At 45.1% G+C, this 27,822-nt stretch overlaps 12 protein-coding genes across 12 annotated transcripts; 6 read left to right on the top strand and 6 right to left on the bottom strand.

Annotated features, from left to right (window-relative positions):
• Positions 1-1,185: 1,185 nt before the first annotated feature.
• TREMEDRAFT_61809 (uncharacterized protein) lies at positions 1,186-2,167 on the bottom strand (the record flags this gene model as incomplete). Its single annotated transcript, XM_007004122.1, has 2 exons — positions 1,186-1,673; positions 1,744-2,167. 2 exons carry the CDS (start codon positions 2,165-2,167, stop codon positions 1,186-1,188), a joined length of 912 nt encoding a protein of 303 aa, XP_007004184.1.
• A 1,703-nt stretch (positions 2,168-3,870) lies between these two features.
• Positions 3,871-5,400, top strand: TREMEDRAFT_30282 (uncharacterized protein; the record flags this gene model as incomplete). Its single annotated transcript, XM_007003857.1, has 6 exons — positions 3,871-3,997; positions 4,089-4,193; positions 4,320-4,487; positions 4,573-4,791; positions 4,983-5,163; positions 5,286-5,400. The coding sequence occupies 6 exons, from the start codon at positions 3,871-3,873 to the stop codon at positions 5,398-5,400; spliced, it is 915 nt and encodes a 304-aa protein (XP_007003919.1).
• A 242-nt stretch (positions 5,401-5,642) lies between these two features.
• Positions 5,643-6,530, top strand: TREMEDRAFT_61807 (uncharacterized protein; the record flags this gene model as incomplete). Its single annotated transcript, XM_007004121.1, has 1 exon — positions 5,643-6,530. One exon carries the CDS (start codon positions 5,643-5,645, stop codon positions 6,528-6,530), a length of 888 nt encoding a protein of 295 aa, XP_007004183.1.
• Positions 6,531-6,737: 207 nt separating this feature from the next.
• Positions 6,738-8,353, bottom strand: TREMEDRAFT_68451 (uncharacterized protein; the record flags this gene model as incomplete). Its single annotated transcript, XM_007004239.1, has 5 exons — positions 6,738-6,968; positions 7,075-7,260; positions 7,379-7,540; positions 7,599-7,938; positions 8,157-8,353. The coding sequence occupies 5 exons, from the start codon at positions 8,351-8,353 to the stop codon at positions 6,738-6,740; spliced, it is 1,116 nt and encodes a 371-aa protein (XP_007004301.1).
• Positions 8,354-9,650: 1,297 nt separating this feature from the next.
• TREMEDRAFT_14806 (uncharacterized protein) lies at positions 9,651-11,089 on the bottom strand (the record flags this gene model as incomplete). The annotated part of the gene is made up of 3 exons (XM_007003736.1): positions 9,651-10,371; positions 10,421-10,990; positions 11,040-11,089. Coding segments are annotated over 3 exons (1,341 nt in total), but the record flags the coding sequence as incomplete, so codon positions are not given.
• A 258-nt stretch (positions 11,090-11,347) lies between these two features.
• Positions 11,348-13,447, top strand: TREMEDRAFT_71500 (uncharacterized protein). Its single transcript, XM_007004304.1, has 8 exons — positions 11,348-11,582; positions 11,799-11,807; positions 11,855-11,917; positions 11,964-12,026; positions 12,081-12,238; positions 12,287-12,892; positions 12,937-13,227; positions 13,280-13,447. Exons 1-8 carry the CDS (start codon positions 11,566-11,568, stop codon positions 13,282-13,284), a joined length of 1,212 nt encoding a protein of 403 aa, XP_007004366.1. The 5' UTR covers positions 11,348-11,565; the 3' UTR covers positions 13,285-13,447.
• Positions 13,448-13,647: 200 nt separating this feature from the next.
• Positions 13,648-17,829, top strand: TREMEDRAFT_29695 (uncharacterized protein; the record flags this gene model as incomplete). Its single annotated transcript, XM_007003788.1, has 10 exons — positions 13,648-13,928; positions 14,096-14,630; positions 14,702-14,841; positions 14,895-15,162; positions 15,350-15,654; positions 15,828-16,362; positions 16,425-16,583; positions 16,819-17,077; positions 17,315-17,508; positions 17,698-17,829. The coding sequence occupies 10 exons, from the start codon at positions 13,648-13,650 to the stop codon at positions 17,827-17,829; spliced, it is 2,808 nt and encodes a 935-aa protein (XP_007003850.1).
• A 237-nt stretch (positions 17,830-18,066) lies between these two features.
• Positions 18,067-18,891, bottom strand: TREMEDRAFT_68447 (uncharacterized protein; the record flags this gene model as incomplete). The annotated part of the gene is made up of 1 exon (XM_007004238.1): positions 18,067-18,891. One exon carries the CDS (start codon positions 18,889-18,891, stop codon positions 18,067-18,069), a length of 825 nt encoding a protein of 274 aa, XP_007004300.1.
• A 199-nt stretch (positions 18,892-19,090) lies between these two features.
• On the top strand, positions 19,091-21,411 carry TREMEDRAFT_43662 (uncharacterized protein). Its single transcript, XM_007003930.1, has 7 exons — positions 19,091-19,270; positions 19,502-19,585; positions 19,762-19,841; positions 19,899-20,344; positions 20,511-20,636; positions 20,728-20,906; positions 21,105-21,411. The coding sequence occupies exons 1-7, from the start codon at positions 19,158-19,160 to the stop codon at positions 21,301-21,303; spliced, it is 1,227 nt and encodes a 408-aa protein (XP_007003992.1). The 5' UTR covers positions 19,091-19,157; the 3' UTR covers positions 21,304-21,411.
• An 8-nt stretch (positions 21,412-21,419) lies between these two features.
• TREMEDRAFT_43661 (uncharacterized protein) lies at positions 21,420-22,970 on the bottom strand. The gene is made up of 7 exons (XM_007003929.1): positions 22,837-22,970; positions 22,734-22,787; positions 22,557-22,685; positions 22,168-22,274; positions 21,815-21,902; positions 21,585-21,679; positions 21,420-21,536 (listed from the first exon to the last, which is right to left on the bottom strand). Exons 1-7 carry the CDS (start codon positions 22,900-22,902, stop codon positions 21,515-21,517), a joined length of 561 nt encoding a protein of 186 aa, XP_007003991.1. The 5' UTR covers positions 22,903-22,970; the 3' UTR covers positions 21,420-21,514.
• Positions 22,971-23,179: 209 nt separating this feature from the next.
• Positions 23,180-24,064, top strand: TREMEDRAFT_38700 (uncharacterized protein). Its single transcript, XM_007003888.1, has 5 exons — positions 23,180-23,217; positions 23,366-23,632; positions 23,722-23,826; positions 23,868-23,957; positions 24,011-24,064. The coding sequence occupies exons 1-5, from the start codon at positions 23,188-23,190 to the stop codon at positions 24,038-24,040; spliced, it is 522 nt and encodes a 173-aa protein (XP_007003950.1). The 5' UTR covers positions 23,180-23,187; the 3' UTR covers positions 24,041-24,064.
• A 346-nt stretch (positions 24,065-24,410) lies between these two features.
• TREMEDRAFT_61799 (uncharacterized protein) lies at positions 24,411-27,634 on the bottom strand (the record flags this gene model as incomplete). Its single annotated transcript, XM_007004120.1, has 5 exons — positions 24,411-24,443; positions 24,490-24,576; positions 24,626-25,052; positions 25,420-26,279; positions 26,906-27,634. 5 exons carry the CDS (start codon positions 27,632-27,634, stop codon positions 24,411-24,413), a joined length of 2,136 nt encoding a protein of 711 aa, XP_007004182.1.
• Between the last annotated feature and the right edge of the window lie 188 nt (positions 27,635-27,822).

Raw genomic sequence — 27,822 nt, 5'->3', positions numbered from 1 at the left:
CAATGCTGGGTGTTTGTCACGAAGTGACAAGACAGTTTGATAGTGATAGTGTTAGGATGGGTTGGGTATTTAACCAGCGACCGGCGGTATGCAGTAACCGCCGGTTAATAGGCCTTTTAGCGCAGTGGTTTAGACCACTGTCTCTGAAGGGCACTGTTATATCGTCCCAATGCTGGTTAGTTGGTCTCGTGACAGTGTTGTCATATATTGTTTTATTTTCAGTGGATGATGTTGAGGATCGCTGCTCTTAGCTGTTCACCGGAGCCTCCTATTGAAGCTGACCTTTTTTGTGTTGCTTGGCGTGGGATGAAATCCTGGATCAAGGCTGAAGTGTTCCCACGTCCTCAGAGACACACCTTCTTCCAAACACAGTGGCTTGACACAACTTGCCAGGTCTGCAGATACCCAACGGGGTTGGCGGCGAGGAAGGGGAAGGGGAAGGGGAAGGGGAAGGGAAATACCAAAAACTCACCTTGCAAGGTTGTAGTATGTCACGAACTACGTCGTGACACCTCGATTACTCCACCAACAATGACCCTCCTTTGGCCATCAAAACCCCATCACGCCTTAACCTCTTTACTCTACACGTAACTCAGGACTTCTGACACCAAGTACGGCGAAGTTAGACGGAGTTAGGCTAAGTAGGGACAATGGGAGCAGAAGTACGGCGAAGTTAGACGGGGTTAGGCTAAGTAGGGACAATGGGAGCAGAAGTGCGGCGATGTTAGGCGGGGTTAGGCTAAGTAGGGACAATGGGAGCAGAAGTGCGGCGATGTTAGGCGGAGTTAGGCTAAGTAGGGACAATGGGAGCAGAAGTGCGGCGATGTTAGGCGGAGTTAGTCGAAGGAGGAAGAGGATGGCCGAGGGCTCGGGGAAGTTGGACGAAGTGCGTTGAAGTACGTCAAAGCGCGAGAGGGTTGGATGAACGTCTAGGAGGAGTAGATAATATTAGCTGAGAAGATCGCTGAAGTTCTTCAGCGATCCTTGATTGTTGTCAGTAGTGAAAGACAGATAGAGATAGCTATAAATCAAGATACATCGCCATCAGTAGAACAAAACCCTAGTTAGAGTAACTACGCCGAAGTACGCCGTAGTTACACCCCTGTCGACGTCTGCGCCCTCCTGGTTGGGTGAGACATCGACTCAGAGCGTGAAGTTAGCCGAGGTTCGTCGACCGTCGGTCTATTAAGAAATAGTTGTTCGACGCCCGTGACATAGTAGGAGCTCCCCTTGGTTCCTCTTGTACATTGGCACTATAGTGGTTGTACAAGTGAACCCTGAATCTGCCAAAAGAAACTCTCCTGGGTCAAAGTACTCCCGGGGACGAAGGTGTGGACCCATGGATTGTTGAAGTCGCATGTCAGATGATCGAGCTGAAAATCCCCAATGTAGAAAGGTGAAACGCTTCCTGTGGTCCACTGCTGCAAGTACATTGAAGCCATATCGTTCTTTTCTTGAATGAAATGAGCCAGAGGCAGGACCGATAGCAGGGGCACGATCAAGGTTGATATGAATACCGTCTATAAAACCAAGACAATGAGGGATGGTGTGAACATCGAGTATGTGTTGCTTGATTCTTGGTCTTTCTTCTGGCTCGGGCCACCTGATAACTTCTTTCAAGCGTTTACACATTGCATAAAGGCTACGGGACGTCCATTGGTTGACAGTTCCACCTGATGGTCAACAAAAGAACAATGATATTGTTCTGCAAAGATAACAAAATGGCGTGTTGATTTTACTCACGGGAGATACCAAATGTCCTTGCTATTGTGGCTGTATCATGTCCATGAGCCAAGCGGAATACTAAGAGTCCCAGCTGATATAGAGAGGGTGCTTGTGGCTTGGTCCCTACGCTTCTAAACACCTCATCCCCCCCAAACATCTCATCCAACCTAGACATTTCGGCTGTTGTGATTCGGAAGGCGTGGGAGTGCTGGGCTTCATTGATAAGGTAGAACTCGGCACAGGTAGAGTATATGGAGGAGGGAGGGAGGTCTTTTCGATAAGCAGGACGTTTGTAGTATCTTTGTTCTTCGATTGTTTGTTGATACACACGGAGAGTAGTACAGAGACGCAGGAGACGTTGAGATGGTTGATTTTTGAGGATTCTAGCGATCAGGTGGTCAATCTTTCGCAACATACGTTGCTTGTGATTACTTCTGGGCATATTGTAAAAGAGCTTGAGACAGAAAGTGGTTGGTGGAAGAAGATATGGCAAAATATAGAACAATCAACAGTACTAAAGTGGTAAAAGAGTTGGAAAACAGTCACGTCAGGGAGGGTAGAAAGGACATTACGTAATATTTCATGCATGTTTACACTTGGGGTGTCATTTCCTGCCGCCGAGCCAAATTACTGCTAATTCTAGAATTGACACCCACTAGTGGAAAGGTAGATCTTCCCCCGTTTGCCACGAATCACAATTCCAGCTCACTCCTTTTCTCAATCACAAGTAACTGAGAGCAAGAGACGACGGAAATCACGCTAATCGTTCTAGGCAAAGACATGTACTGCTGTACCGACGTCATCACACCCAAGGAGATTGCTACCATCGTGGAGCAAGTGAGCGGTAAAAAGGTAAAGACTCTTGGAATCACTCGCGAGGTATTAGAGTCCGAGGAAATGAAGACAAAACTTGGCCAGGCAATGTGGGACCAAAGCAGATTATGGCTGTTGGAGTGAGTGACAATCTCTTCCTCTTCCACGCCTACTTTCTCAACATGGCCATCCTGAGATTGGCCCTTCCGACCTCACACCCGGTTTTACCGATCGACTAATCCACAGTGTTGTCAAACGTGACGTCGCCGCCAGTAGGGCCATTGCTCCTGAGGCGTGGACCTTTAAGGAGTGGTGTGAGAAATCAGAGAGGTTGCAGAAATACATGAACCAGGACGAGTAGAATCCAAATCGAAGGCTGGATTGTGAATCAATGATGTTCTATAAATCTGCCATGTCACTATCTGTCACATTCAAAAACAAAGACACGTCAAAAGTTTCATGCTACGTGCACTGAGCTTACAGATTTCGCATGTCACTCCTTCGATCCCTTCGAGATCCTTGCCAACACTATTGGTAGGTGACGTGACGAACGGACCTAAGGCAACGGTTGAGCGACGGATCATTCCTCCATCTTTGTTACGACCTGGCTAACCAGCACCAGGCCATACACTGGCCATGCATGTGACATCTTATGCCACTAGCCACTGCGCTAAAAGGCACAATATCGCAATCAGCCCTATGATTGCGATCCGGTTAAAACCTGATGTCACGACTGAGGTTGCAGGGTCGTGACAATCTTCCTCTCATCTCTCATCTCATCCAGATCCTCTGATCCTTGACTCATTCAGTTTTCCCTGCCCACCCACCCTGTGGATAGCTCCTTTGTACGTTGTAGGATGATAGGGTTCTCCACCGGGGGATTTGTCCAATAGGGTTTCGTGTTGTGCGCGAAGTTTGGTTCTGCCCGGAGTGGACGTCGATCCACATCACGCATGACCAGAGCGATACGGTGCCTTCGTCGTTCACTTCGACGATTCGACGACGGTCTTTCGGCAATTGAAATAATGATTATACCTCCTCCACACTCCCCGATCCGGTAAAAATCAATGGAATGGCTGAACAAGCTTTCTCAGCCGTCGCCGTGACGCCAGTGTCAGTTACCCAACTAGTTACGATCACTGGACCATTTGCAATTGAACGGTGAACGGAGGCGACTCGTTTGAAAGGCATTGAGGGGAATGCTCAACTCCGGACGGTACACAAGGGAGTTTGATACCCCTCGTATCCCCTTATGAAAGCAAGATCTCTCAACATGATCCTCAGGATCAAACAGATCTTATCGATTACCACAGCAAGTCAGGTGCCCAAGATATGTCAAAATCAATCTTCGTGTTCACCGTCACTGGGGAGCAAGGATCTTCAGTGGCAAAGTACATGTTGGAAGCGGAATGGCAAGTGAGTGGATTGACCAGGAACTTGGAGAGTGAATCAGCCAAGAGTGAGTTTTGTTACATCTACTTGTTCCCACTTAAGTATTTCTTATTTCTACCTTACTCGATGCTTGTTACCAGAAGATGCTGATCAATTAGAGTTAGCTGAGAGTGGAGTAAAACTGCTCAAAGGTGATTTGGCAGATAGAGCCTCGTATGAGCATCTGCTCAAAGGTCACGACGCAGTGTTTGTCAATGCCGATTGTCAGTTCAACTTCCGTTGCTTCTTTGTTTGATCGTTCCAAATCCTCAATCTCATGAAAATCCATGTCACGTTCTCACTGTACGACTACTTTACAATGAAGAATTGACATAGCTAACTCATATCAGTCTGGACCGTTTACACTCACAACGGATATAACGGCGATGAAGCTGGTAAAGAAGAGACTCGTCAGGCTATGGCAGCAATTGACGCTTGTAATCAAGCTGGTATTCCTCATATCGTTTATTCAACGTTGGAAGGTGAAGATATCCCTCATTGGCAATCAAAGCATCTTGGTTAGTTGAGCTTTCTCGTGTCTCTTCATCTTGACCTCATCTCCACTTAACATCGATCCCTGAAGAAAGTTTGTTGACTATTCAGTGAACGAATGGATTAGAGAACATAATATTCCCGTCACTCAACTCTATACATCTTCTTTCAATTCCAACATGTATCGATTCGACTATCTTAAATCTGATGGACAAGGCGGATTGCTGCTCAATATTCAAACATTGGATGACGCTCGTGTACCCACTGTATCCAGTGAACAAATGGGAGCTTGGGTGAAGACTGCCGTTGAGAATCCCGAGGAATGGAAGGGTCAGTCTTGGTTTCAATTCTCCCTTCTTCCACACCCTCTTATGCGTATTTCATCATTCTCTTCTTTCGACTATACTTCGGGTGGTTCTCCTTTTCGCTTATCTGCTCGGAGATCTTATCTATCTAGAATGCTCATCCTTTAGTCGAGTGGACATGCCACGAAGATCCGCAACGAAAATACTGATGGACAGGTAAAAACATGTACGCATGTACAGATTACCTAACTGTCAAAGAAATGGCCCACATTCTCTCTGAATACATGGGTAAAAAAGTCGATACCCCTCATTTAACTCCTGAGGCACTTGAATCCGATGTGACTGTATCTATCGTAGGATTTGAAATATGGTGTCAGAATAAAGTCTGGGCTTCTGGGTGAGTTTTACTTACTCCTCTTCTCCACCTTCTCCACCTTCTCCACCTTCCTCACCTCTCATTTTACAGACACATGCGACAAAATCAACATGATGACATAGTAATGATGCTGATCCTTGTAGAACCGTGATTCGCGATGTAGAAGAAAGTAAAAGGATCGCTCCTGGAGTTTGGACTTTCAAAGAGTGGTGTGAGAAATCCGAAAAATTCCATGAGTATCTGGCTCAACTGAAATAAGAAGTGATCTAGGGATTCCGACAAGCGAGAATGTCATGAAAGGATATCACAGGACGTATACATCCATTGATATTGTATAAGCGGATGCTCAATGTCATACATATTTCTTCAATCTCCGAGTTGATTATGGTCCACTTGTGCCAATCTCTTTCGTTGGATATAACAACATCGCTCTTATCCCAGTCAAATTGTGATCTACATAAACTTCATCCAATTTACTTACTTCATCTTGTTCTATCAAAATGCGTAGTACGAGTACTCCAGACATGACAAGTCATTTCACTGATCCAGAATATGTTTTCCATAACATATTGGATAAAGCTACTATTTCTTATCTATCTCGTGCTAGTTTACTTGATCGATTTAAGAATTCAAATAAATTGAAAGAATTTCAATTACTTATCCGTGAGACCCTTCACTCTTGTTGTTCTACCTTTTTATCATCTCCCGTCACTGAATCTGATGAGAATTCTCTGATATCTTATAAGAGTCATATGAATGACACGGAGTTCATAAAACTCATGGAACTAAACAAACCCATGGACCCAATGTCCATTCGGATAGATAATATGGATAAACCTTTTCGTGACGAACAAGACAACATAGAATTTTCTCTAAGAACGACAATGACACTTAGAACTTTCAAATCTCATATGCCTGACTATACGATCGAACCAATTACATTTTACTTCTCTATCACTTTTCCTGATTTGATTAATGATTACCACACAGCCACTCAAGAAGCTTTATCAAATTTTACCAACAAACTTCGTAAAGATCATCCGGCAGAAGAATCCTTGGAAATTATACGTGATACTGTTGATCAGGATTTAGGTGGGAAAGCAGGTGAGGATATGTTCCGAGATCAGAATGGTTTAGATGATTATACTTTACTCGATCTGAAAGCTGAAATTACACATGATTGGAAAGAAGTAGATGGGTATTGGTGGTTAGCACTCACGCTCAAACATGATGGGTTCGTATCGGATGATGGGATAAAATGGAGGGCTTTGAAATCGCCCAAGAGGGACAAAACGAGAGATAAAGGTATTGTCACTTGGATATCTTGGCCGGGAAGCTTAGATGGGTCCCCAGGGTATTCGGACGTTTACGATTCGGAAGAGAATTGATAGTTCACATGACACATTGATTTTGTTTGAGGTTGAGGATATGAAAGAAAAGTTGCATTGATGCATGACTATAACAACTTTTTGCTTGTTTATGTGTTGGATACCACTATATTCCCTTTCGACAATTTAACCGTTTTAGATACTTTGACTCTGCTCACGTTCCATCCACTGTACCCCTTGCAGAACTCAGTGAAGGATATCAAGTATTCACCGAATCATCTGTTTCTTTTGTTGTTTTCTCTGCTCACGTTTCTTCTCCAATTCTTCCACCCTCTTCAACTCTTTTTCCGTCATTGACGCCCTTTCAGCTTTCTTCTTAGCGGCCCGTTTCTCATCTACGGTCTCTTGGGGTACGGTATTTTCAGACAAGGCTCTTTTATATTCCGCCGTGAGCTCGGAATCGACTTGTTGACGAGTCCGAAGGAGTTTTCTTGTTACCTAGGTGTCAGGATGTTTACCTTGTTGCTTGGTTTTACCGGAAACGACTCGAGTCTATTCAAGGGGATGGAGATGGGAAGTCAAGGATTGAGAAGGTATCACTAACCTCAGCCTTGACGAGATTTGGTTTCGATAACAAATCAGCAATGTTAAGAGCTACCTGAACCCATCCGGCCACTGCGGCGTATTGAGCCTTTGAGCTAGGCTTATAAACCGACAAAACCACCTGCCGGGATTTCACCTTGGTGGGCAGTGCACCACGTTGAGGTTTCAAAGCGGAAACGTCGGTAATCTATGGATCAGTCGAGTTCACGTTCACTGAACATCATGCTAGCAGATGGCAAGTCGGGCGTGAACGAAGTAAATTGTAGGAAAGGGTGATTACATGAGGAAAATGAGAAAAAACTGACCAGGAGATATTTCAGCACCTTGGCGGAGACTGGATCGTTGATCAACTCAGTAATCCCCACATTGGGAGTTTTGAGCAAGATATCGGAACAATCTGAATGCTCGTTGAAAAGGACATGGGTGATCGGGATGTTGGGAGCGGATTCTACCAATCGAGGGAAGGTCTGGGGTAAGTTACTCTCATCGTCAAGTACATGTAATAGAATTGGAATCATAACTCACCAAGTCATACCTCGCCTGTCGCAAAGTCCTCAAAATCGATTTATTAACCAAAGCCCATACTCCCACACCTTGTCCATCTTGAAGTCCATCTTCACCTCTTCCAAGTGTAACTTCAAACGTAATAGTCTCGCTCCCGTCGTAAGCCGGAGCGAAAATGATCATACCCAGATGTTGTATGAATCCCGCAACGTCGTGCCATGGCCAAAAGAGGATAGTAGCGTGTAGAAAGAGAACGTTACGACGACCCGTAGCGTAGAGAAGACGTTTTGCTGGGGAAGCGGAGACTAGAGGTCTTATACGTTCGAATTGAGTTTCGAGGAGGGATCGGAACGGTGATATACTGAGAAGGTTAGTCCATTCCCCTCATCCACGCCCATCATCCATCCCTCATAAGTTTCTTATATCCCTTTGAACACCGGTGGGAATACTTATCAAACCATTTGTACCAGTCTAGAAAACATAAGGGGCCAATAGGACAGCTCGATCTTGACACACATTCAGGGCTGTAAAGTTTACACAATGGAAAGAAGGGAGAAGAAAAGCCAAACGAAGACTCACGTCGATTGTGCACGTCTATCATTGATCACCTTACCCAAATAATAAATCAACAGATATAAACCACCGATCCCAAATAACAAACCCTCCATTTTAAACTCAGCAGGACGTATAACGAACATCTTCCATCTATACTCCCATCCATCGTATTGACTGGTGACGGGACCAGGAGGAGTCGCAAAGAGTGAGAGGAGGGACATGATCGGATGAGCCGCCCAATCTTTTTCTTCAGAAGCCATGTTGTCGAATTCCCTTTTTTTTAACAGTCTCTCTATAGAAACAGGGTAAGGTGGCAGAGGGAATATGAGTAAGTTAGTAGTAATTCAGGTGGATAAGGGTGAAGAGGTGGCTTGGAAAAAGAGTCGTGGCAGTGTGGCACTTTCCCCCCCATGCCCGTCGGCCGTCTGTCGGATCCGAGAAAAGAGAGCGGTCATGGGATGATATCTATGATCTATGGCAAGAGAAGAGAAGTGAACATGGAATGTTTTGAAGGGAGAAAACGGGAAGATGGATATGAGACTAAGGAAGTATAGGTATGAGACGAAGGAGAAAAATTCTCAGGAGGATCAAGTTTCATCTTGAAAGGTCCTTTGTAGACTCTGTTGCATGTCATCTTTCCCAAATTTGTCAAATAGCTCAATGTTGACAGAGGTCTTACACGTCTTTCAATATCTTGTCGCGTTTTGCAGTGTATCCATAAGACTTACAAAATCTCTCGATGAGTTTTACGAAAAGGGAAATCGTCCTGGCGACGACACAACATATTCGTGAGTTACTTCACTTTACTGATACATCATAAACCACCAATTTGTCCTCTTTTTTTCTAAGGGAGGGAACAGAGTATTCTACCAAATGGCTAAGTTATTTGTTAGGGGCAGAGGTCTATGAGTTCACAGTTGGGTCGAATATTGACGGGCTAGTGGAGATAGTCATCGTCGTATTCGCTATCGCTGTCATCATCTTCCTAGCTAGACTCTACCTTCAACGTTCACTCGCTCGTCGATACGCTCCTCGTGCCGAAGAGATGTTACAAGCTGTCAAAAATCATCAAATCCAAGACGCTTCATTCTCCGACAGTGCAGGGGCGGCACGTGCAGTCATAGAAGAAGAAAGACCGAAATTAGGATGGTTGAAGAGGACGTTATTGTGGAAATCGGAGAATGCTTTGGTAAGGAAGGTGTCGAAGAATATGAAGTCTGGAGGTGTGTGACCGATCTTCTGACGGGAGATCCGTCTATCGCCTATGGGCTCAACATATTCTTGAAGGGCCAAATGATTGTGATATCCCTCCACGACGTTTGTCATGCATTATCCTCTGATGCACATTAAGCATTACGTATAGTCAGATATTGGTACTGTCATAGAATCGTTAACCTATTACTCAGCTTGGATTGACGTTTCCTGTCCTTTTCCTCCCTCATCTCCGTCTTTCTCTGACCCAGATAACCCCTCCACGGCTCCTCCAGCCGCGTGCTTCGGTAACGGTACAACCTTCCTTGGTTCACTAACCACCGTAGTTGTACTCGTAATTGGCACCGGCTTGTCACTCATTCCATGTGGGGTCATATTTCCCCCTTCTCCCGTCCCTTGTTCCTCTACTATATGACGCCCACTTCTTCTCAGCTCGGGAGTCGGAGGTAAAGGTCCAGTATCCAGCTCATCCACTCTTCCTAGATATGGTTGATGTCCCGGATCATGTTCCCCAGCCCCTCCTGTCCTATCCGACCCAGTGACTATCGCCGCTGCGGCCGTCGTACTCAACTCCATATCCTCCGGCTCAGGTGTTGGACTTCTCGGTCCTATACTCGATCCTTCACCAAATCTGAAATTGCCATTACCATTCTTATGACTTTCACCCAATATCAACGGAGACATCAATCCCCCTAATTTGTTATCTCCTCCATTTTCATGTTGTTCGGACCAGGGTTCGTCATGATCCATGGCGAGGAAAGGTATAGGTGAAAACATGGGGGTTCCACTTCCAGGAGGCATAGTAGATTCTTCTGATCCGGAATCGGAAGCTGAATCAGAGTCGACACCGAAATAAGACCGAGCTGCACCTTGTGTACCGTTGGGAATGTAAGTATAGGACGGAGGTTCCCATGGTGTAGTGACAAGGAGGGATTTCTCCACCGCTCGTAAATATTTCCCGAGTGTGTTATGATGTCCAGTAGGAAAAATGAGAAGCTCAGCCAGCCGCTGGATAGTGAATGGGGGACTGAATATCAATTCTCACGTATCACGAGGAATGAAAAGAGGAGGCTCACTAGTCCAAATCATCCAAAATCTGCAGTAAACGATCCACTTCCTTTTTGGCATCTTCTTCTTCCAACCAACCCGGTAATTTCTTACCGCCAATCACGACATTTTCATCCCATTCATCATCATAAACGTACAGAACCATCGGTCTTGATGGACCTGCCCCATTCGGTCGTGAAGGTAATTCAGGGTAGGAAGATTGTATTCTACCACCACGACGCCGATTAGGATCTAAAGGAGGAAAAGGAGGTAAGACTAATCCGCCCCTGGTGGATGGTCTGAGAGAAGGGTGTACCGGAGCATCTTCCGGTGGAGAAGGAGTCATACTACCAGGTGAATGGGATAACGACCCCTGTGTTTGAAGGAGACCGGTGGTGGGACGAGATGGAGAAAGCAGTAAAGATTCCTCAGGAGGCGCATCACCTTTGGCGTCGGATGACGTGATGGGTGTGTCGGTGATCGCATGTCCGGGTTGAGGATGTGAAGAAGGACTACGAGGCTGACCTAAAGAGGTGAACACGGGAAGGGTAGCTTGTAGTGCAAGGCGGAAATGGTGTTGTAAAGTTGGCCAATCGGAACTGTAAGACTATCAGTCAGTCTTTCACAAAGAGAGATAATGTAGCTCACTCGAACGTGTTGGTGGAGGCCAACTTGTGTAGTATAGGATCAAAGTCGGTTTCAGGAGCGTTCTGACGATGAATAACAGGCGAGCTGTCCATCTTGCACTCGATGGACTATATCTGTATGTCTGTAGGGTACCGAGCAGATAGCCATACAGGGGTTGCAGGAAGGGGAGTGTAAAGTGGGGAGCATATACAAAGAGAACAAAAACGGAATCAAATTGAGAATTCTTTGGAGGAATATGCGAGAACGACGAATGGCCGAGCGTGAACAAAAGCTGAATCACTTCCATCCTATAACAAATCTCTCCATCCTGATCAGCACGTCAGCGTCTCATAGCAGACACACCTCAGTCCAGTCATAAGTACATAGTATCTCATCTTTCCTGATTCTCCACTCACAAAAATCCCGACCAGCTAGAAATATCTGCCATCGATCAACGCCACAAAGTTGTAGACTAGTAGCGACCAAAATTCTCTTCTTCCTTCACTCTATCACTCAAATCTAATTTCTGAATCTCCCCAAAGCTAAGATGGCGGTGAGAGAAACGTAAGTCTCAATATTCTTCGTGATGTCGGGCTTTCATAGAATGGGCTGCTACTTGTCAGCTGCTCCGAGCACACGAGTGACCGCACTTGCTGGGACAACACGCTGACATAGGTCCTTCAACTCTCGCCTCTCACTTCACATCGCTTACTTCTCCCTCGTCTATCTGGTCATCTCAACTCAATCATAACAATACATTCCCCCTTGTTGGTACAACAGCGAATACTAGTGAGTGTTTTCCATGGTTTGCATCCATCCGCCGCTGACAAATTCAGTGACAAGCTCGGTGTTGCTCACGATGCCACTGATGATGAAATCAAAAAGGCGTATAGAAAAAAGTAAGCTTATACCGTCAGTCATGTTCGGCGTAGCCTGACAATCCAGTGCTCTCAAACATCATCCCGACAAAGGTGGTGACCCCGAGCTTTTCAAAGATCTCACCCTAGCGTAAGCGCACACGTGTTGCTGTGTTTCTGGCTATTTTGGCTGATGGACGATCAGCTATGAAGTTTTGTCAGACTCAAACAAGCGAGCAATCTATGATCAAGGCGGAAAAGCTGCTTTAGAAGGTGGCGGTGGTATGGGTGGCGGTATGGATCCTCAAGATCTGTTTAGTCAATTGTTCGGTGGCGGCGGAGGCTTCTTCGGCGGTGGCGGTGGTGAGTCCATTGAATTCCAATGTCCGTATTCACAGTTGACATGAGCAGCCAGCAGAAACACTGGACCTCGTCGTGGGAAAGATCTTGTACATCGAATCGGCGTTTCACTCGAAGATCTTTACAAGGGGAAGGTTCAAAAGCTCGCGCTTTCCAAATCTGTCATCTGCAAGACTTGTGAGGGTCGTGGCGGTAAGAAGGGCGCTGTCAAGCAATGCACGGCATGTCGAGGACAGGGTGTCAGGGTCATTCTCCGTCAATTGGGTCCGATGATGCAACAAATCCAACAGCCATGTAATGAGTGCGAGGGAACAGGAGAAGTCATGGATCCTAAAGACCGATGCAAGTCGTGTAACGGCAAGAAGACTATCTCTGAACGCAAAGTACTCGAAGTTCACATCGACAAGGGTATGAAGAGTGGACAGCAAATCAAGTTTCCTGGTGAGAGTGATCAAAGTCCCGGTGTCATCCCCGGCGATGTGGTGATTGTTTTGGAGGAAAAACCTCACACTCGTTTCCAGAGGAAAGGAGATGACTTATTCTGTGAGACAGAAGTAGACCTTTTGACAGCCCTGGCTGGAGGAGAGTTCTCTATCGAGCATCTTGACGATCGTGCTTTACACGTCACCATCGTGCCAGGTGAAGTCATCAAACCGGGTGAGTCTTACGAGTTTCACCAGTAGTCAGAGCTAAGTGACCAGGCGCACTCAAAGTCATCTCTGGTCAGGGTATGCCATCTTATCGTCACCATGAACCCGGTGATCTTTACGTCCGTATCGGTGTCAACTTCCCTCCAACCATCGAACCTACCGCTATCCCTTTGCTGGAGTCCGCTCTGCCGCCACGACAAGTGGTGCAGAAGTTCGGCAAGAAGGTACATGTTGAGGAAGTCCTTCTGGAAGAGCCAAACGATCGTCAGAGGAAGAATGCGCACAACGGAGATGAGATGGATGAGGATGAAGAAGAACACCGAGGTGTACAGTGTGCTCAACGTGAGTGACGATGACCTCGAAACAAGAACCATGTCAGCTGACTGTAAAATAGAATGATCTTTGAAACCATCTTCATTTCGTATCATCTCTTCACCCCTTTGAGCCTACGACACCTGGCAGTCTGAGCGTCGTCGAGAGTGGATGACACTAGTATACCCCTGCGCGATGCGTATAGACATGTTATTAGCATAGTTGGTCACGATGCACGGTTTCTGCTTTTTCAAAGTGCAAACTGGCTTATCGTCGTTATCACTCTTATGTCCATGAAAAAGCCAGGTGGCACGCCAATGTTCATCTACAGACACGCGACGCGTTTTGACGCGTTTCCTCACTTGACTCTTCCCATCCCTTCTACTCTACTTGACTGATCCACTGATTACTGGACAACTCTTCGTACACTGCCCATCATCTGCATTAACAATGTCTTCCCCATTCCCCGGTGGCTATCCGTCATCTTCAGCTCCCACTCCGCAGTCGTCATCACTACCCACTTCCAGACCCGTCGTCGACCCTTTGGCATTTGACAACGTCCGCGGACTTCGTGGTTCTCCCGCTGGGGTCGAAGAGGCCGAAGAGGAGGGTACTGGTGGTCGTAGAGGTCCAGGAAGGCGAGCGAGATTTGATGATGTCGCAGATGTCCCTCGAGTGAAGGACGCTACAGGGGAGAAGGTTATGGAGAGTTTTGCTCTTTTCCTCGAAAGGTGGGTATAGCGGATTTTGTGATCATGTCTATCTCTCACCTACAATCTCCACGATCTCTTCCCTTCCATGCTGCTGTGAACGTTGATACCTCACATTTCATCGATACTCTGGATGTACATTGTGAACTTAGGTAGGTTTGAGAGAAATGATACAATTAACTTTTCAGTTTCACAGAACATATCGCTTTGCCAGACACTCCAGGATCTATGAACGCTCCCACCCCTCGACCAACAGCAGCAGAAGAGAATAAATTTTACGTCGAGCAAATCAAAGCTATGAAAGAATTCGAACTAACGACTCTTTATGTCGATTTTGGTCATTTACTCGAACGTGAAGAAGTTTTAGCTAGAGCTATCCAATCACAATATTATCGTTTCCTTCCATATCTTCGTAGAGCTTTACAATCTTTGATACGTCGATACGAACCGACTTATCTTTATACTTCCACTTCTTTCTCTACTACTCAAAGTACTTCTTCATCAAGTCTTCAAACAAGGGAATTCAATATCGCTTTTTATAACCTTCCGTTGACCAATGGAATTAGAGATTTGATGATGGATAAAATAGGACAATTGATTTCAATCTCTGGAACTGTCACACGTACTAGTGAAGTAAGACCTGAATTGATTTCTGGAACTTTTGTTTGTGAAGGTTGTGGAAGTACTATACGTGATATTGAACAACAATTCAAATACACAGAAGTGAGCTTTTGTCTCGCTTGTCCCCCACAGATCTCAGGCTGTCAGAAAGATGATTAACAGCTGACGAATAGCCCATTATGTGTCAAAATTCAACTTGTAACAATAGAACAGGTTGGCAATTGAATATTGAACGATCTAAGTTTTCCGATTGGCAAAAAGTTCGTATTCAAGAAAACGCCAATGAGATACCAACAGGTAGTATGCCAAGGTCGTGAGTTTCTTTCTCAGCTATTTTACTCCGTTCCTCCGAGCTGATGTTATAAGACTTGATGTCATCCTTCGTGCGGAAATTGTCGAAAGAGCAAAAGCAGGTGATAAATGTACTTTTACAGGTACATTCATCGTCGTTCCTGATGTATCTCAATTAGGATTACCAGGTGTAAACGCAGAGATGATGCGTGAGAATAAAGGTGGGAGAGGTGATGGTGGTGTAGCTAGTCAAGGTGTCACTGGTTTGAAAAGTTTAGGAGTAAGGGATCTACAATATAAAACCGCTTTTTTAGCTTGTATGGTACAAGCTGCAGATGCTAGGGTGAGTGATGGTAATCTTTCTTCCTTCTCCATCCCATGCTCCTTCTCGTCTGTCAAATGCGATTGCCATCCCAAAGGTGCCAATGCCAGACTTCACGTCGAAGTCGTTCGGAGGAGAAGAAATAAAGATATTACTTTCCGCTTCAAATCTGGTCATATGGTTGGATGAACTCTTGCTGATGATATAGGCCGGAGCGACGGACGTCAGAGGTGATCTTGAAGATGGTATGGAAGATCAAGAAGCTTTCCTCAATACTCTCACTCAACAAGAAATTGACGAATTGAAAAATATGGTCAATTCCGATAACATTTATCAAAGATTGGTACAATCCATCGCACCTACCGTCTATGGACATGAAATCGTCAAGAAAGGTATTTTGTTGCAACTCATGGGAGGTGTACATAAACAAACTCAGGAAGGAATACATTTGAGAGGTGATATAAATGTTTGTATTGTTGGTGATCCGTCAACAAGCAAGTCACAATTTTTAAAGTGAGCATTTCTTCCTCTTCCTCTTCTTCTGCCCCTACGCCTCCCGTCCCTTTTCCCTTACGAACTTCCTTATCACAGAAGCACATGATCCTCAAATGATCATGCTGGGTATATGTGTGAGAGCAAGATCAAATTACACATGCGATCTTCAACGTTGTCAGTTGACACAACAGATACGTCTGTGGATTCCTTCCTCGTGCTGTATACACATCCGGAAAAGCTTCAACAGCTGCCGGTCTAACAGCCGCCGTTGTCAAAGACGAAGAATCTGGAGAATTCACAATCGAAGCTGGTGCTCTCATGTTAGCCGATAATGGTATTTGTGCCATTGACGAATTTGATAAAATGGATGTTGCCGATCAAGTCGCTATTCATGAAGCTATGGAACAACAAACGATATCAATCGCAAAAGCAGGTATTCAAGCTACTTTGAACGCTAGAACTTCGATTTTAGCAGCTGCCAATCCCGTAGGAGGTCGATATAATCGTAAAATATCTTTTCGACAAAACGTAGCAATGAGCGCTCCTATAATGTCACGATTCGATCTCTTTTTCGTTGTTTTAGATGAATGTAACGAAGAAGTAGACTTACATATCGCTCAACATATAGTAAATGTTCATAGGTATAGAGATGCTGCTATTTCACCTGAATTTAGTACAGAAGCTCTACAGAGGTATATTAGGTATGCTAGGACTTTTAGTCCAAAGGTATGTCCACCGTTTTCGTTTGGAAAAAGATGTGTAGAAGGAAGAAAAATGCTGATATGTAGCTTACACCGGAAGCTTCGGCAGTTTTGGTTGATAAATATAGAAGTTTGAGACAAGATGAAGGAGGACCTGGGAAAAGTAATTTCAGGATCACGGTGAGACAGTTGGAATCGATGATTAGACTTTCGGAAGGTATAGCTCGTGCGAATTGTCAGAATGAGGTGAGTCGATTTCTGTTTCTTTTCTGCTTTCCACATCGATTTTCTCAGCTCTGAAATTACCTTCAGAGTTGATTTAGTACACAAAACTTTCTTTTCAGATGATCCTGGCCCAATGGCGGGACAGCCAGAAGTCACAAATGCTCGTATATGTTTCATAAGTCGTCAGTGGTAGGAAAGGGGAAGAGACTATGGACAGAGGGGGGTGGGATTTGAGAGATATGGAATTAACATCAAGATTACACCTGCCATCGTACGAGAAGCATACTCCCTCTTACGTCAATCTATCATTCACGTCGAACAAGATGATATCAATTTCGACGAGGAAGAAGATATCGGTAATCATGGTACCGTACCTGGGCCAGATAACACTCATTCGACTGATGAAGAAACGATGGACGCTGCGGATATAGCAGCTTTGAACGCTGTTGAATCTAGTTTCCAACAGAGGGGAACATCATCTGGTCAAGCTCAACCTAGAAAGATGAGGATCACCTGTGAGTTATACCCATTTCTACTCATCCTACAGACTTTGATTCATTCCCTTTATACAGTACAACTTTGTGCAGATCTTGTTGTCATAGGAGTAAACTTTCATCCTCTTCGTCTTTTGTCGCACTAATTGCTATTTCACCTCGTCATCTGTGAATTATCCAAGTGCGAATCGATTGGAAGTGCGGACGGAGAGAAGTGTGATGATGGATCCAAGTTGAATGAACATGGACTAATCTTAGATAATCGTTATATGGAAATCATGAACCTATGTGTACTTCATCTTTCCGATGTGGAACGTGAGACGGGGATGGGTATAGATAGAGAAGAACTCATACAGTGGTATCTCGAACAAAGAGAGATGGACTTTGAAACTGAGGAGGATTTGGAATATGAGAGGGAATTGATAGCTAAGGCTTTGGTGAAGTTGGCCAAGGTGAGTGAAGAATCTGCAATCCTAAACTTTGACTCTTTCGACCATCATCCAGACACCTCTATCTTGTGGGATTCTTGCACCTTATCGCTGCGACCCGACGTTTGGACACATCTTAGTCCTTGGCGCGGTTTCGAACGTTGTGAACGCACGATTATTCCAATTTTGAGTGATGAGCAAAACTGATGACAGGATAATTACCTACTTGAAATCCGTGGAGATGTTCGTGAAGGTCTGGCACCTTCGACAGAGGGAGAAGAATCTATGCAATCTGCCGCTGATTCAACTGACAAAATTTATTATGTCGTCCGTGAGTCATCATAAAACACCACAACGAATCTCAGACTGATATATCAGATCCTCAAGTTGATTTATCGGATTTATCTAGTTCAGTGCCAATGTGAATGTTTTCTCGTTATGCATTTTTGCTCTTTTGCCCCCACTTTACTTCCTTGGCTTATATTCCATTCCGTCTATATTATCAGTATATTGAACGCCAGTCAGAACGAAGTCACACTCACAAACATTACGATGACATGCATTGTGAAGTCAAATTGCATCTCACACTTTCATCTCCCCCTGTTTCTCTTTCAGACTTAATTCCAACCCTTGTAAAGTCCTCACCAACCCACCTCCTCCAGCCTGTCCTAAAACACCTACCAATTGCCTCCCTGGCATCTGTAACAACCCTACCAATTCCGCCCTCAATTGATCCATCTCTCCCAATTTGCTCACTCCTTCTACCCTGGAAACCTCCATCAATCTCCCTTCCAAAACACCAGCAACGAGTCGTAATGTCGGCTGTTTCTTCTCTTCCACACCGTCTCTATTCCGACTTTTGATCGTCCGTTGGATTGTTAATAGAAGTCTGGACAAGTAACGAGGAGATAAATCTGGACATGTGATGAGAGCCGTTGGACCTTCAAGAAGAGATGTGAGTGAAGAAGAATGAGATCGAGTCGAAGTAAGGGATAAAGAACGTGTGACGGCGGACAAAACACCAGTACGGGAGATGGTGAGAGTGGCTTTTTCATTTGATATTCCTCCACTCGTTATTTCTTCAGATAGATGTGGTTGTGGTTGGTTGTTAGGGAGCAAGACTGGAGAGGTTGAGTTGGTTAGAGGGATAGAACGTATATTCTTACGTATAGCTTGTAAATCTTTCACGGAAAGATTGTCATGAGCGAACAGTAGAACGAGATTAGATCGATGGAAGAGATAAGAATAATAAGCGTAAAGAAATGTCTTACGATTTGTATATTGACGCGAGTCGGATAGAGTTGGAATTGAGGAAATGATGGGAGGATGAGGTTGTGAGTTGGTAGTGAAGTTTCGGACTTGTCGGATAGGTCTTCTGAGGGATACGAAGGGAAGGTCAAGTCTCATACTTGGGTTGGATAAGGGTATTCGAAGTGTCATTGTTATGAGTTGACTTTTCATACGGTTCAACTTTATTCCGTTCGACTTTTGAGAAAGGTGGGCAAGTGTTATGACGTGGGATTTTGAGGTAAGAGAGTGATAAGCTCTCCAGGCGATCACGCGTGCGTTGAAATCGACAGTAAAGCTTGTTCGTCACCACATTCCTCTTCACTCTTACACATCGAAAGATCGGACACTAGAGAGGGAAGGATAAAGTCAAAGAGTGAGACAATATGGACATTGATACTGCCCCAGGACCATCGACTTGGTTGGAACAACAGGAAATAGCTGCACCTTCCGAATTGAAGGATTGGTGGACGAGAATACGATCGGCCTATGAGAGAAAGTGAGTGGGTGTTATTTGGTGTAAGCTGGTTTGAGGGTGAAGATGTTGATGTGGTAACACCCTATGGTAGACAGATGGGTGACGTGCTTGGTTCAAAGATCATGTAAAGGAGTTGGCACCCACATATGACACTCAAGTTGACTAGTATTGTGGAGAAACATGGTTTCGCCATGAGCAACGACATTTGAAGGAGGCAGAGGTGGGAAGACTTGAGCTGAGGCTGACTTTTAGATTATGGCATAACCTCACCGTCGCTCTGACAGAATTCGTCTTCCTCCCAAATACAGGACCGTATCAGATAGAACTGTTTGAGAAGTGAGTCGTCCCAGTCATCTTCCCTTCTTGATCCACCAAGACAACAAACGACCGTCAGGCAGGTATTCTTCCTACGACTTCATTTTCACAGTAATTTCAGAGAGAAGAACTGGAAGAAAATGGGGAGACACTTGCCATATATCAATCTCTGCGATTTGAACCTCGTTGACACTCAGATTCATCGTCGCCATCTCTTCTAAACTCAACGAACTTCGACTCGTGGAAATAGCTCGTCGTGTGGGTCGAGAATATTCAGGTCAGTCCCCCTCTTCTTCCACCTCTATAGTCCGTCGACTAACACTGACATTTACAGATCCCGCTCTCACTCTCCAGTTCCTTCAATCCGTTCACGCTCGACTTCCTTCCCCTTATCCCGTCCCAGCGACTGAAGATACTCTCGGTCAACCCGCCCCACCTCATCCAATCCCAGAAGCTTACGCTCTATCCCTCTCTTCCATCGCCTACGCCCAGCTCCTCCTTGGCGATCTGACAGCATGTAAAAAGTCTCTCGACGAATGTGAAACTCTACTTGATGAACAAGATTCGGTCGAACCCGTGGTTTATGCTGGATACTATGGAGCAGCGGGAGATTATTATAAGGTCAAGGCGGATTATGGTCCTTATTACAAGAATGCGTTGTTGTATCTTGCTTGTGTGGATGTGGAGAGGGAATTGAACCAGGAAGAGAGGAAAGCTAGGGCACATGATTTGTGTATCGCTGCTTTGTTGGGAGATACGATTTACAATTTTGGAGAGCTGGTGAGTCAATTGTTTACTCAGACGGTTCCATCATGTTCCTATATCTCTCCCTGTGTGCCTGTGCACTTGGCAAATTCTACCCTTGTCCTCAGTTGGCGTAACATGCCCGCTGTTCAAGATCGTGTACATCTAGGGTGTAGTACATTTGTAGCGAGCTGATACAAAGATGCAACACCCCATCCTACAAACACTCACCGGGACGGAATACGAATGGATCAAAGATTTAATCGGAGCTTTCAACTCTGGTGCCATTGGTAAATTTGAGGTTTTGGCCGTCCAGTTTCCTCGCGAGGTGAGTCAATACAACATCTCATTCCGCTCTTTCATCAATTCGAATATTCTCATTTCAAGAAGAAAATCAAGTAGAGTGGTGCTGACAAAAGCCTATTCTCGAAGCATCCCTTTCTTTCCTACGGCAGAAGATATGTTTGATGGCTCTCATACAAACAGCCTTTGAAAGACCTCGTGATGGATCATCGAGATTGATGACTTTTCAATCGGTCGCTGCTGCTACCAGATTACCTGTTCATGAGGTGGAACATCTAATCATGAAGGCTTTATCGTGAGTCTCCTTCTGCGCCAACCTCATCTTATCTCCATCTGCAAACCTTGATCCATTCTTTTCTTCTGATTCTCACTGTCAATATACTACTCGTTCAATATGGAACGACGACCGGTGAAGTAGCACACAGCGGGAGAGCAATATTTGATCCTCCCGAATGCTTTCTGTGCGTATACAGGACCGTCTCGCTGACATCAGCCTCGGCCTCATCCGCGGTACTCTCGACCAAGTCGACGCTACAGTCGACATAAGTTGGGTACAACCTCGTGTCTTGGAAAGTGCTCAGCTCGAGACTCTCGCTCAACAAATAGACGCATGGTGTCAATCTGTAGGTCGTGTGGAGAAACAGGTCGAACAAGAACGTATCGTGGCTAAAGAGGCTGTATTGGTGGAATGATCAACTACGTCCTACAATCCTGTCATCTCAGCCAAATGACTCTTCGAACTTGCGTTTAGCATATTGACGAGTGCAAAAATGACGTTATGCATTGTGCATTGTGCATCGAGTTTTGATTGTCCAAAAACGTAGTAGTGGATATACAAAAAAGTATTAATCTACCTGATCTGTTCATTTCGTTCCGAATTTGTGGTAGACTACAAGTCGAACATTACCATCCTCTTCCTCGTCCCCTACAAATCAGCAATCAGAACGTGAATGAAAGTAAAGGAGAGACTGACCGGCCACGAGAACGGAATGGTCTAAAACCTCTGAACCCTCGACCTCGACCACGTCCACGGTTCATCCCTGGGATATTTGTTCGTTTCTCTCTCACCTTGTTGTCAGCTTTAGTTGCCTTGCGCTGGATCACCTGCATCGGTGACGACCGCAATAATCTCCCGGCATATCATGAGCGAGCAAAAATTGCTGTATATATCGTTGAGACAGGATGGGAGAAGGATAGACTTACAGATAAAAGCCGTCCGCGGAACATAGAGTCATTCAATACAAGAGCGTTCTGTACGATTGAAGGTTCGGCAAATTCCACGTATGCGTAACTATAGTTTCAGTTATTCTTCCCATTTACTTTATTATCTTGTCCCTCTCTGAAGCCCTGCCAACCCAAAGCAAATTCGAATGGTGTTTCGTTCACCATGAATCTGTATCTACGGGGCAGCCATGAATGACAGTTCATCGTCCGAGCCTTCTTCCATACTGTGCGTGATCTATCGAAGGAATAGTGGCTAGACTTTGTGAGGATGAGTGGAACATTGTCAAGGGGGGGAAATAAAGGGGAGATAGGGAGATTAGAAGTCAATTCACCCTTTTGGATGTCCGGTGAATTTATCACATAAGATAGTCACCCTGTTGATCGTTCCACAAGCTTGAAAGTGGGCTTGTATTTCTTCAGGTGTTGCTCCGTAGTCGACCTCGGTGTCAGTTCCACCTTTTATTTTTCATTTCGATCGTTTGGTTGTGATTCAAAAGTGTAGCCATAGCTGATATCCCCTCCCCACACGGATGGCTCCTCCGGCTGTCTTCGCTTGCATTGACGCTGTGATACGAGTCTCCTTACCACCGCTTGATGCAAAAGTACAGTCATGAGAGAATAGAGATCAAACAAAGTTCGAGACCTTGCCAAATACCGATGGGAGGGAAACATATAGAGATAGTACAGAGGAGGACTGATAGTAGATCACAAAACAACTTACATTCCCAATATACACACTTCTCGCGTCCACAGCAGCAGGAGCATCCTCATCTTCCATACTAGCATCCCCTTCACCTTCTTCCCCTTGTATCTTTGGAGCTGGTGAAGGTTTCGACCCCCCAGCTGCTATCTGACACATCAGTTTTTTCAAAATTCTCATCGCTCCAATCAAACTGACAGCATTCTTCTCCGCTTCCATCTGTGCCAGACGAGCTTGCATGAGACTCAATTCCTTTTCACCGTCAGCTAACCCAACGTTCAGGTAAACTGATGTAGCTGACCTCGTCCACGTTGACTTCATCATCACCGTCTGATATTCTTGGAGAGCTCGGTCTAGGTTCTACCATTTTGGATGGAGATGAATAAGAAACGAAAGGCGATAACAGGATACGAGACAGATATATATATGTAGCGATGAAAGCAATAGGTGTGAGTGTGTGACAAACTTTTGTTTCTCTATGAGGTGTCAAGTTGTCACTGTGCCACATTCCCGCTTCCTCGGCGTTTGTCGGTGATTCCTCTTCCTCCCACCCGGCTGGTCTCGGAATGTGACTGTTCCATGTTATCAGCAGTGTACATCTAGGTGAGCATCATCGTAAGTATAAAAACCCAGCTGACGGTCAATAGCAATCATGGCAGCTCGTAGTGCCGCCTCGGCAGTCGTGAGTCCCTCTCTCAAAATGTGATATCCATGACGACTTTACGTCGGTTTAGAGGGTCCTCCTTCCGTATCGGTTCACCCCGCATTGTCGGTCATGTACAAAGCGCCGCTCTCGAGTCAACCTGAGACGTAATCATGCTGACAACCAGGACTGGACGAAAATCTACACTTCTCTCGGGTTGGGTAAAGAGACCCTTGCTTCCGTCCAAGCCTTCCGCGCACGTCATTCTTTAGCTTCCAACCGAAATGCCACTTTGAAAAACACCATCCCTCAAGTGGACGTTGCGCATTACAAAAGTGTGTTGAGGAATCAACAGGCTGTTCAATTGGCGGAGAAAGTGTTGAAAGAGTACAAAGCGGTGGACTATGATGTTACAAAATGGAATGGTGTCGTTGATGCTTTCGAGGGCAAGGCCGTAAGTCCTGTCGTCGGATCTCTCAGATTCTCTTGTCCTCCATCACCCTATAACATCGGAAAAGTGGACCTTACATGCTGACGTTTTAGGTCGAAGCTGCCAAGCAGACTGTCCAGAAAATTACCGCTGAAGAGTCATCCTTGAAAGCGACTCTATCCAACATTCAAGACGCCAGACCATTCGAAGATCTAACTGTGAGCGTACCAGTCCGATTTGTGACGGAGCTCACGCATAGGTTGACGAAGTGGCCAAAGCCCGTCCAGAAATCTCCAAAGCCGTGGAGACCATGGTCAAAAAAGGCAAGTGGACCGTACCGGGCTACAGGGTGAGCTTCAGATCTGCTATGTGGTGTGTTATCGATGACGCTGATGAGTGTAGGAGAAGTTTGGCGAGTTCTCTCTTCTCTAGACGTCATATGCATGAACATAGGCCAAAACCAGTAAAGGCAGACACCTTGGCTGCTGTCCATCTGGACATATATGACGTAGACTAAACTACTGCAACCCTTAGAGCATTCCTCCTACCAGACCGCGATCGCGTAGCAAAACTCCGTCACATCACGCTCGGTCGAAATCTTCTCGTCATAGCGGTTGCTGGGCCCTCCTCTACCTGACTCCCCAACACTGACAAATCTTGTCTCGAAATGGAGACATACACATTGACACTGGGGAGTTCGTGTAGAAACACATTGCCCCAATAATAACCCCCATACGTCACTTGGATGTCCAAGGCATTCACTGACTCTTTCATCTCGACACCTGCTGACGCCCAGATCCTCCTATCGTCTTCCTCCATTTCCGTCCCCAACAATCTACCCCACTCACTTCTGATCTCCGAAAAATGACTAGGCAACTCACTCTCTGTGCCAGCCACCACTTCAGCGGCTCTGCTACCCATTGGTCCGGCTTTCTGAGGATATAACGAGGACCAGAGTTGTTGCATGGCTAACTTCGTGGCTTGGGCACAAGTTTGAAACGGTGGAAAGAAGCTCACAGGTATATCCAATTCTTCGGTGACTTCTCCTCCACTGGCACTCTGGTGCGCGAATTCAAGTTCGATAATCCCTCTGAACATGGGATCAGGAGGTAAGTTCGGATTCTGGTTCAAAGTGTAACATCCGGAATTGTCTCTCCAAGACATGCTGAATTCTGCATCCTGTAAGTCATTCAAGTCTATGCTACGACACATAATATCGAAGGTACTGCGTTCATATCGATGAAGGAGTTCAGAACGGAGTTCGTCTTGGAGTTTTCCCTCAAAGAAAGGGCCCAATCCGCTGACAACATGACAGTTATTATGCTCTGCGAACACGGCTTCCTCCCATGGTCCCTGAAGAGAGGATGAGGCGTCATGGAGTGACATGCTACCACTGATATTGGATGGAACGTTCGATGCTGATATGTCGATATCTTGTGACGAGCTTGGAGTATTCATTGCGAGTAAGTAAATTGGTTAGATGACGAGAGAGATACGAAGAGGAAGAGAAGGACATAGGTGATAGACTCTAGCATGTCATCTATGACATGGCGTGCTTCCGTTTGGTCAGAGAGGATAAGGGATCTTCGTCTTATCAAATGTAGGTCATGCTCCTTGAAACATTCAAACAACACACCTTACTCCTCCTGTCGAAAGGAGTGTTCACACATGGCATGGCGTGCGGCAGATGGATTCGAATGAGGTGATTGCCTAGCTAAACGCCAGATGATCATTCAACCAACAGAAGATTTCATTCCATCAAAGAGTAGACGATTTCAAGATTCGTCTATATAACCGTAGGGATGGTACACTTTCCTCCATCTTTGGTGACACCATCAACCTTACTATAACGTACATTCCAATTCTTATCCTTCGAACAACCCACACGTGACGACATCTCGGGCAATTCGATAAGACTCGTATCGCCCCAAAACCACCCCTTGAAACTCGCTGCCATCCACACGGTATTCTCTCCACCCCTGAGCAACGTCAACTCCATCACTGGCCAAACCCTATGTTCATTATTTTCGATTCTGGCTTTCACCGTCAAACTGCATGCGGCCTTGAACGCCCCCGTTTGTTTCTCCAAATCACGTCTAGTATTCCTCAAAATACTTCTCAGTGTATCTTCTTTCAAACCCCACTTTTCACCTTCACTTCGAAGAGTGTCACGGAAATCCCTTATTCCTGTTTGTATTGCCTCTGAAAAAGTCCGACTAGGGGGAAAGAATTTGACAGACAAATGAACATCATCTAAAAGCCACTCTTGTTGATCTTCAACAAACACACCACTTACAGTCATCGTCCCTGTGAAACATGGACCGGAGGGTAAGGAAGGATTGGTATTGACTTCATATCTTCCAGTATTCTCTTGCCAATCTAGAGTAAGATGGTCTATTTTTGGTAACAACGATACCAGATCTATGTCAAGGATCCGGTATAGATCAACGACTGATTGAAGTTTGTTAGAGAGTTCGGATTGAAGACTAACACTGAGCTCACGCATCAAAGTCCGGTCTAGACCACGGACAACATGACAACCGTTTGACTCATTTCGAATGACATCCAACCATTTCTGTTGGAGTGTCGTGTAACTACTTAGAGGGATGGCGTTGTTTATTGCTAATGGATTCTCCCAGTCTGACATGTCGGATATTGAGTTGTTGATAGTCTATAAGTGTGTTCAGCTATCGAGATCAAGTGACTGAGTTACTTATGTGGTTAGTCGAGATGTGGATTGAGAGTGATTTAGGGTGATTTGGAGGAGAGAGAATTGAGCATGAAGAGATCTTTAGGGATGTATGTTACGGGATAGACCTCAAGATCGGGATTCTAAATCCTTCATATACATAGCTTATGGCGTGATTTCTGTACATACGTCGGAAAGGAAGTATACAAAGGTTGTCTCTTGGATATCCACTCGATTCAAACAGACACGTTTGACGTCTCATCCGGATCAATGGTGGTAAAGGGGGATATTGTAGAGAAGGTGTCAGAGACAACAGTAGTAGTAGTAGTAGTTAGTACAAGGAGTAATTATGACCCTCATGAAATGCCGCTACGTATGTTCTCAGGTTTGTCCTCGTGCTAGACGGATACAGGTGAAAGTGAATATCGAACACTTGCATAGATTGACCGGTTGATCCATGACCCTTCCCAAATCCAACGGTTCAATCAGAAGATTAACCTCATCAACCACTCTCCTCAATTCGAAAGGGAAACAGTACCTATTGTATTCCCCTCCATCTCCACCACATCCTCCACTACCCTCCACCCCTGTCCCCTATCACAACTTACCCTCAAAGTCATACTGGGTAACTCTAACACGTTGGTGTCACCCCAGCAATGTCCCTCATACGTCGCTCTCACATTGATCGTCTCATCGTTCCCTTCTATGACCGTGTATTCCACAACAGCCCAAACTCTTTCTTCAAGTCCCTTTTTTGATAATCCCGTACTTCTGCTCCATCTGTCATTAACCACACTCACATGATCCTCAAATCTCGTATTCATATTCTCCAAAATGGTTTTCCTATCCGTCTCTCTCAATCCCCGTGTTGAGGTATTCGAACGAAGATTTTCCGATAAATTCGTGAAAGCGACAAAAGAAGCTTCATCACACCATCTCAATGCACCTGGAAACTCGACAGATAAATCTATAGTTGGTAGATTCCTAATCTGACCATTTTCTTCATAATACCCTGATACGTCCACTATACCTGAGAACAGAGGTTGTTTAAATGGAGGATGATCAGATTGAAATCTATAAGATTCTGAACCGTTTCTCCAATTGAAATGTAAAGTCGGATTACTGAATGATTCCATATTACCAAGAGAAGAATATTCATCTTGACGTGTAGGGTCATGTTCTCGAAGCTCGTATTCTAAACTTGACCATAAATCTTGTTTGAGAGTAGGATGTAAGCTTTGGGTCATGAATGGACATTCATCAGGTTCTTTTTCCAAGGTGGAAGTCCAAATGTCCCATACTGAGGGTTGGCTTTGAAAAATCACGTTGGAGTCCATGAGTTATTGTTTGTGGTACGTAGGATCGATTTTTTCGGTTATAACAATTGGTTTGATTGACTATGATTGGGAAGAAGATTTCGAATTGATAGATGTATGTTGGTCGAAGGATGGATTATGTATATGGGCGGACTTTTAAATGGGACGATCACGAGTATTTATAAGGGGCAAGGGATGAAAGGACAATG

This window comes from Tremella mesenterica (genome assembly GCF_000271645.1).
Source record: "Tremella mesenterica DSM 1558 unplaced genomic scaffold TREMEscaffold_4, whole genome shotgun sequence".
NCBI classification, from domain to species: domain Eukaryota; kingdom Fungi; phylum Basidiomycota; class Tremellomycetes; order Tremellales; family Tremellaceae; genus Tremella; species Tremella mesenterica.
This window is presented reverse-complemented; position numbering and strand designations above follow the sequence as displayed.

Coding starts and splice junctions, on each gene's coding strand:
- TREMEDRAFT_71500 (XM_007004304.1), top strand. Junction 11,918..11,963: donor AAAAAGGCGTATAGAAAAAA/GTAAGCTTATAC, acceptor CTGACAATCCAG/TGCTCTCAAACATCATCCCG. Junction 12,893..12,936: donor AGGTGAAGTCATCAAACCGG/GTGAGTCTTACG, acceptor CTAAGTGACCAG/GCGCACTCAAAGTCATCTCT.
- TREMEDRAFT_43661 (XM_007003929.1), bottom strand. CDS start 22,902: ATGGTAGAACCTAGACCGAGCTCTCCAAGAATATCAGACGGTGATGAT. Junction 21,680..21,814: donor TCCGCGGACGGCTTTTATCT/GTAAGTCTATCC, acceptor GCTGACAACAAG/GTGAGAGAGAAACGAACAAA. Junction 21,537..21,584: donor CCATTCCGTTCTCGTGGCCG/GTCAGTCTCTCC, acceptor GCTGATTTGTAG/GGGACGAGGAAGAGGATGGT.
- TREMEDRAFT_38700 (XM_007003888.1), top strand. CDS start 23,188: ATGGCAGCTCGTAGTGCCGCCTCGGCAGTC. Junction 23,218..23,365: donor GTAGTGCCGCCTCGGCAGTC/GTGAGTCCCTCT, acceptor GCTGACAACCAG/GACTGGACGAAAATCTACAC. Junction 23,633..23,721: donor ATGCTTTCGAGGGCAAGGCC/GTAAGTCCTGTC, acceptor CTGACGTTTTAG/GTCGAAGCTGCCAAGCAGAC.
- TREMEDRAFT_43662 (XM_007003930.1), top strand. CDS start 19,158: ATGGACATTGATACTGCCCCAGGACCATCGACTTGGTTGGAACAACAG. Junction 20,345..20,510: donor TTTACAATTTTGGAGAGCTG/GTGAGTCAATTG, acceptor GCTGATACAAAG/ATGCAACACCCCATCCTACA. Junction 20,637..20,727: donor CCGTCCAGTTTCCTCGCGAG/GTGAGTCAATAC, acceptor TGCTGACAAAAG/CCTATTCTCGAAGCATCCCT.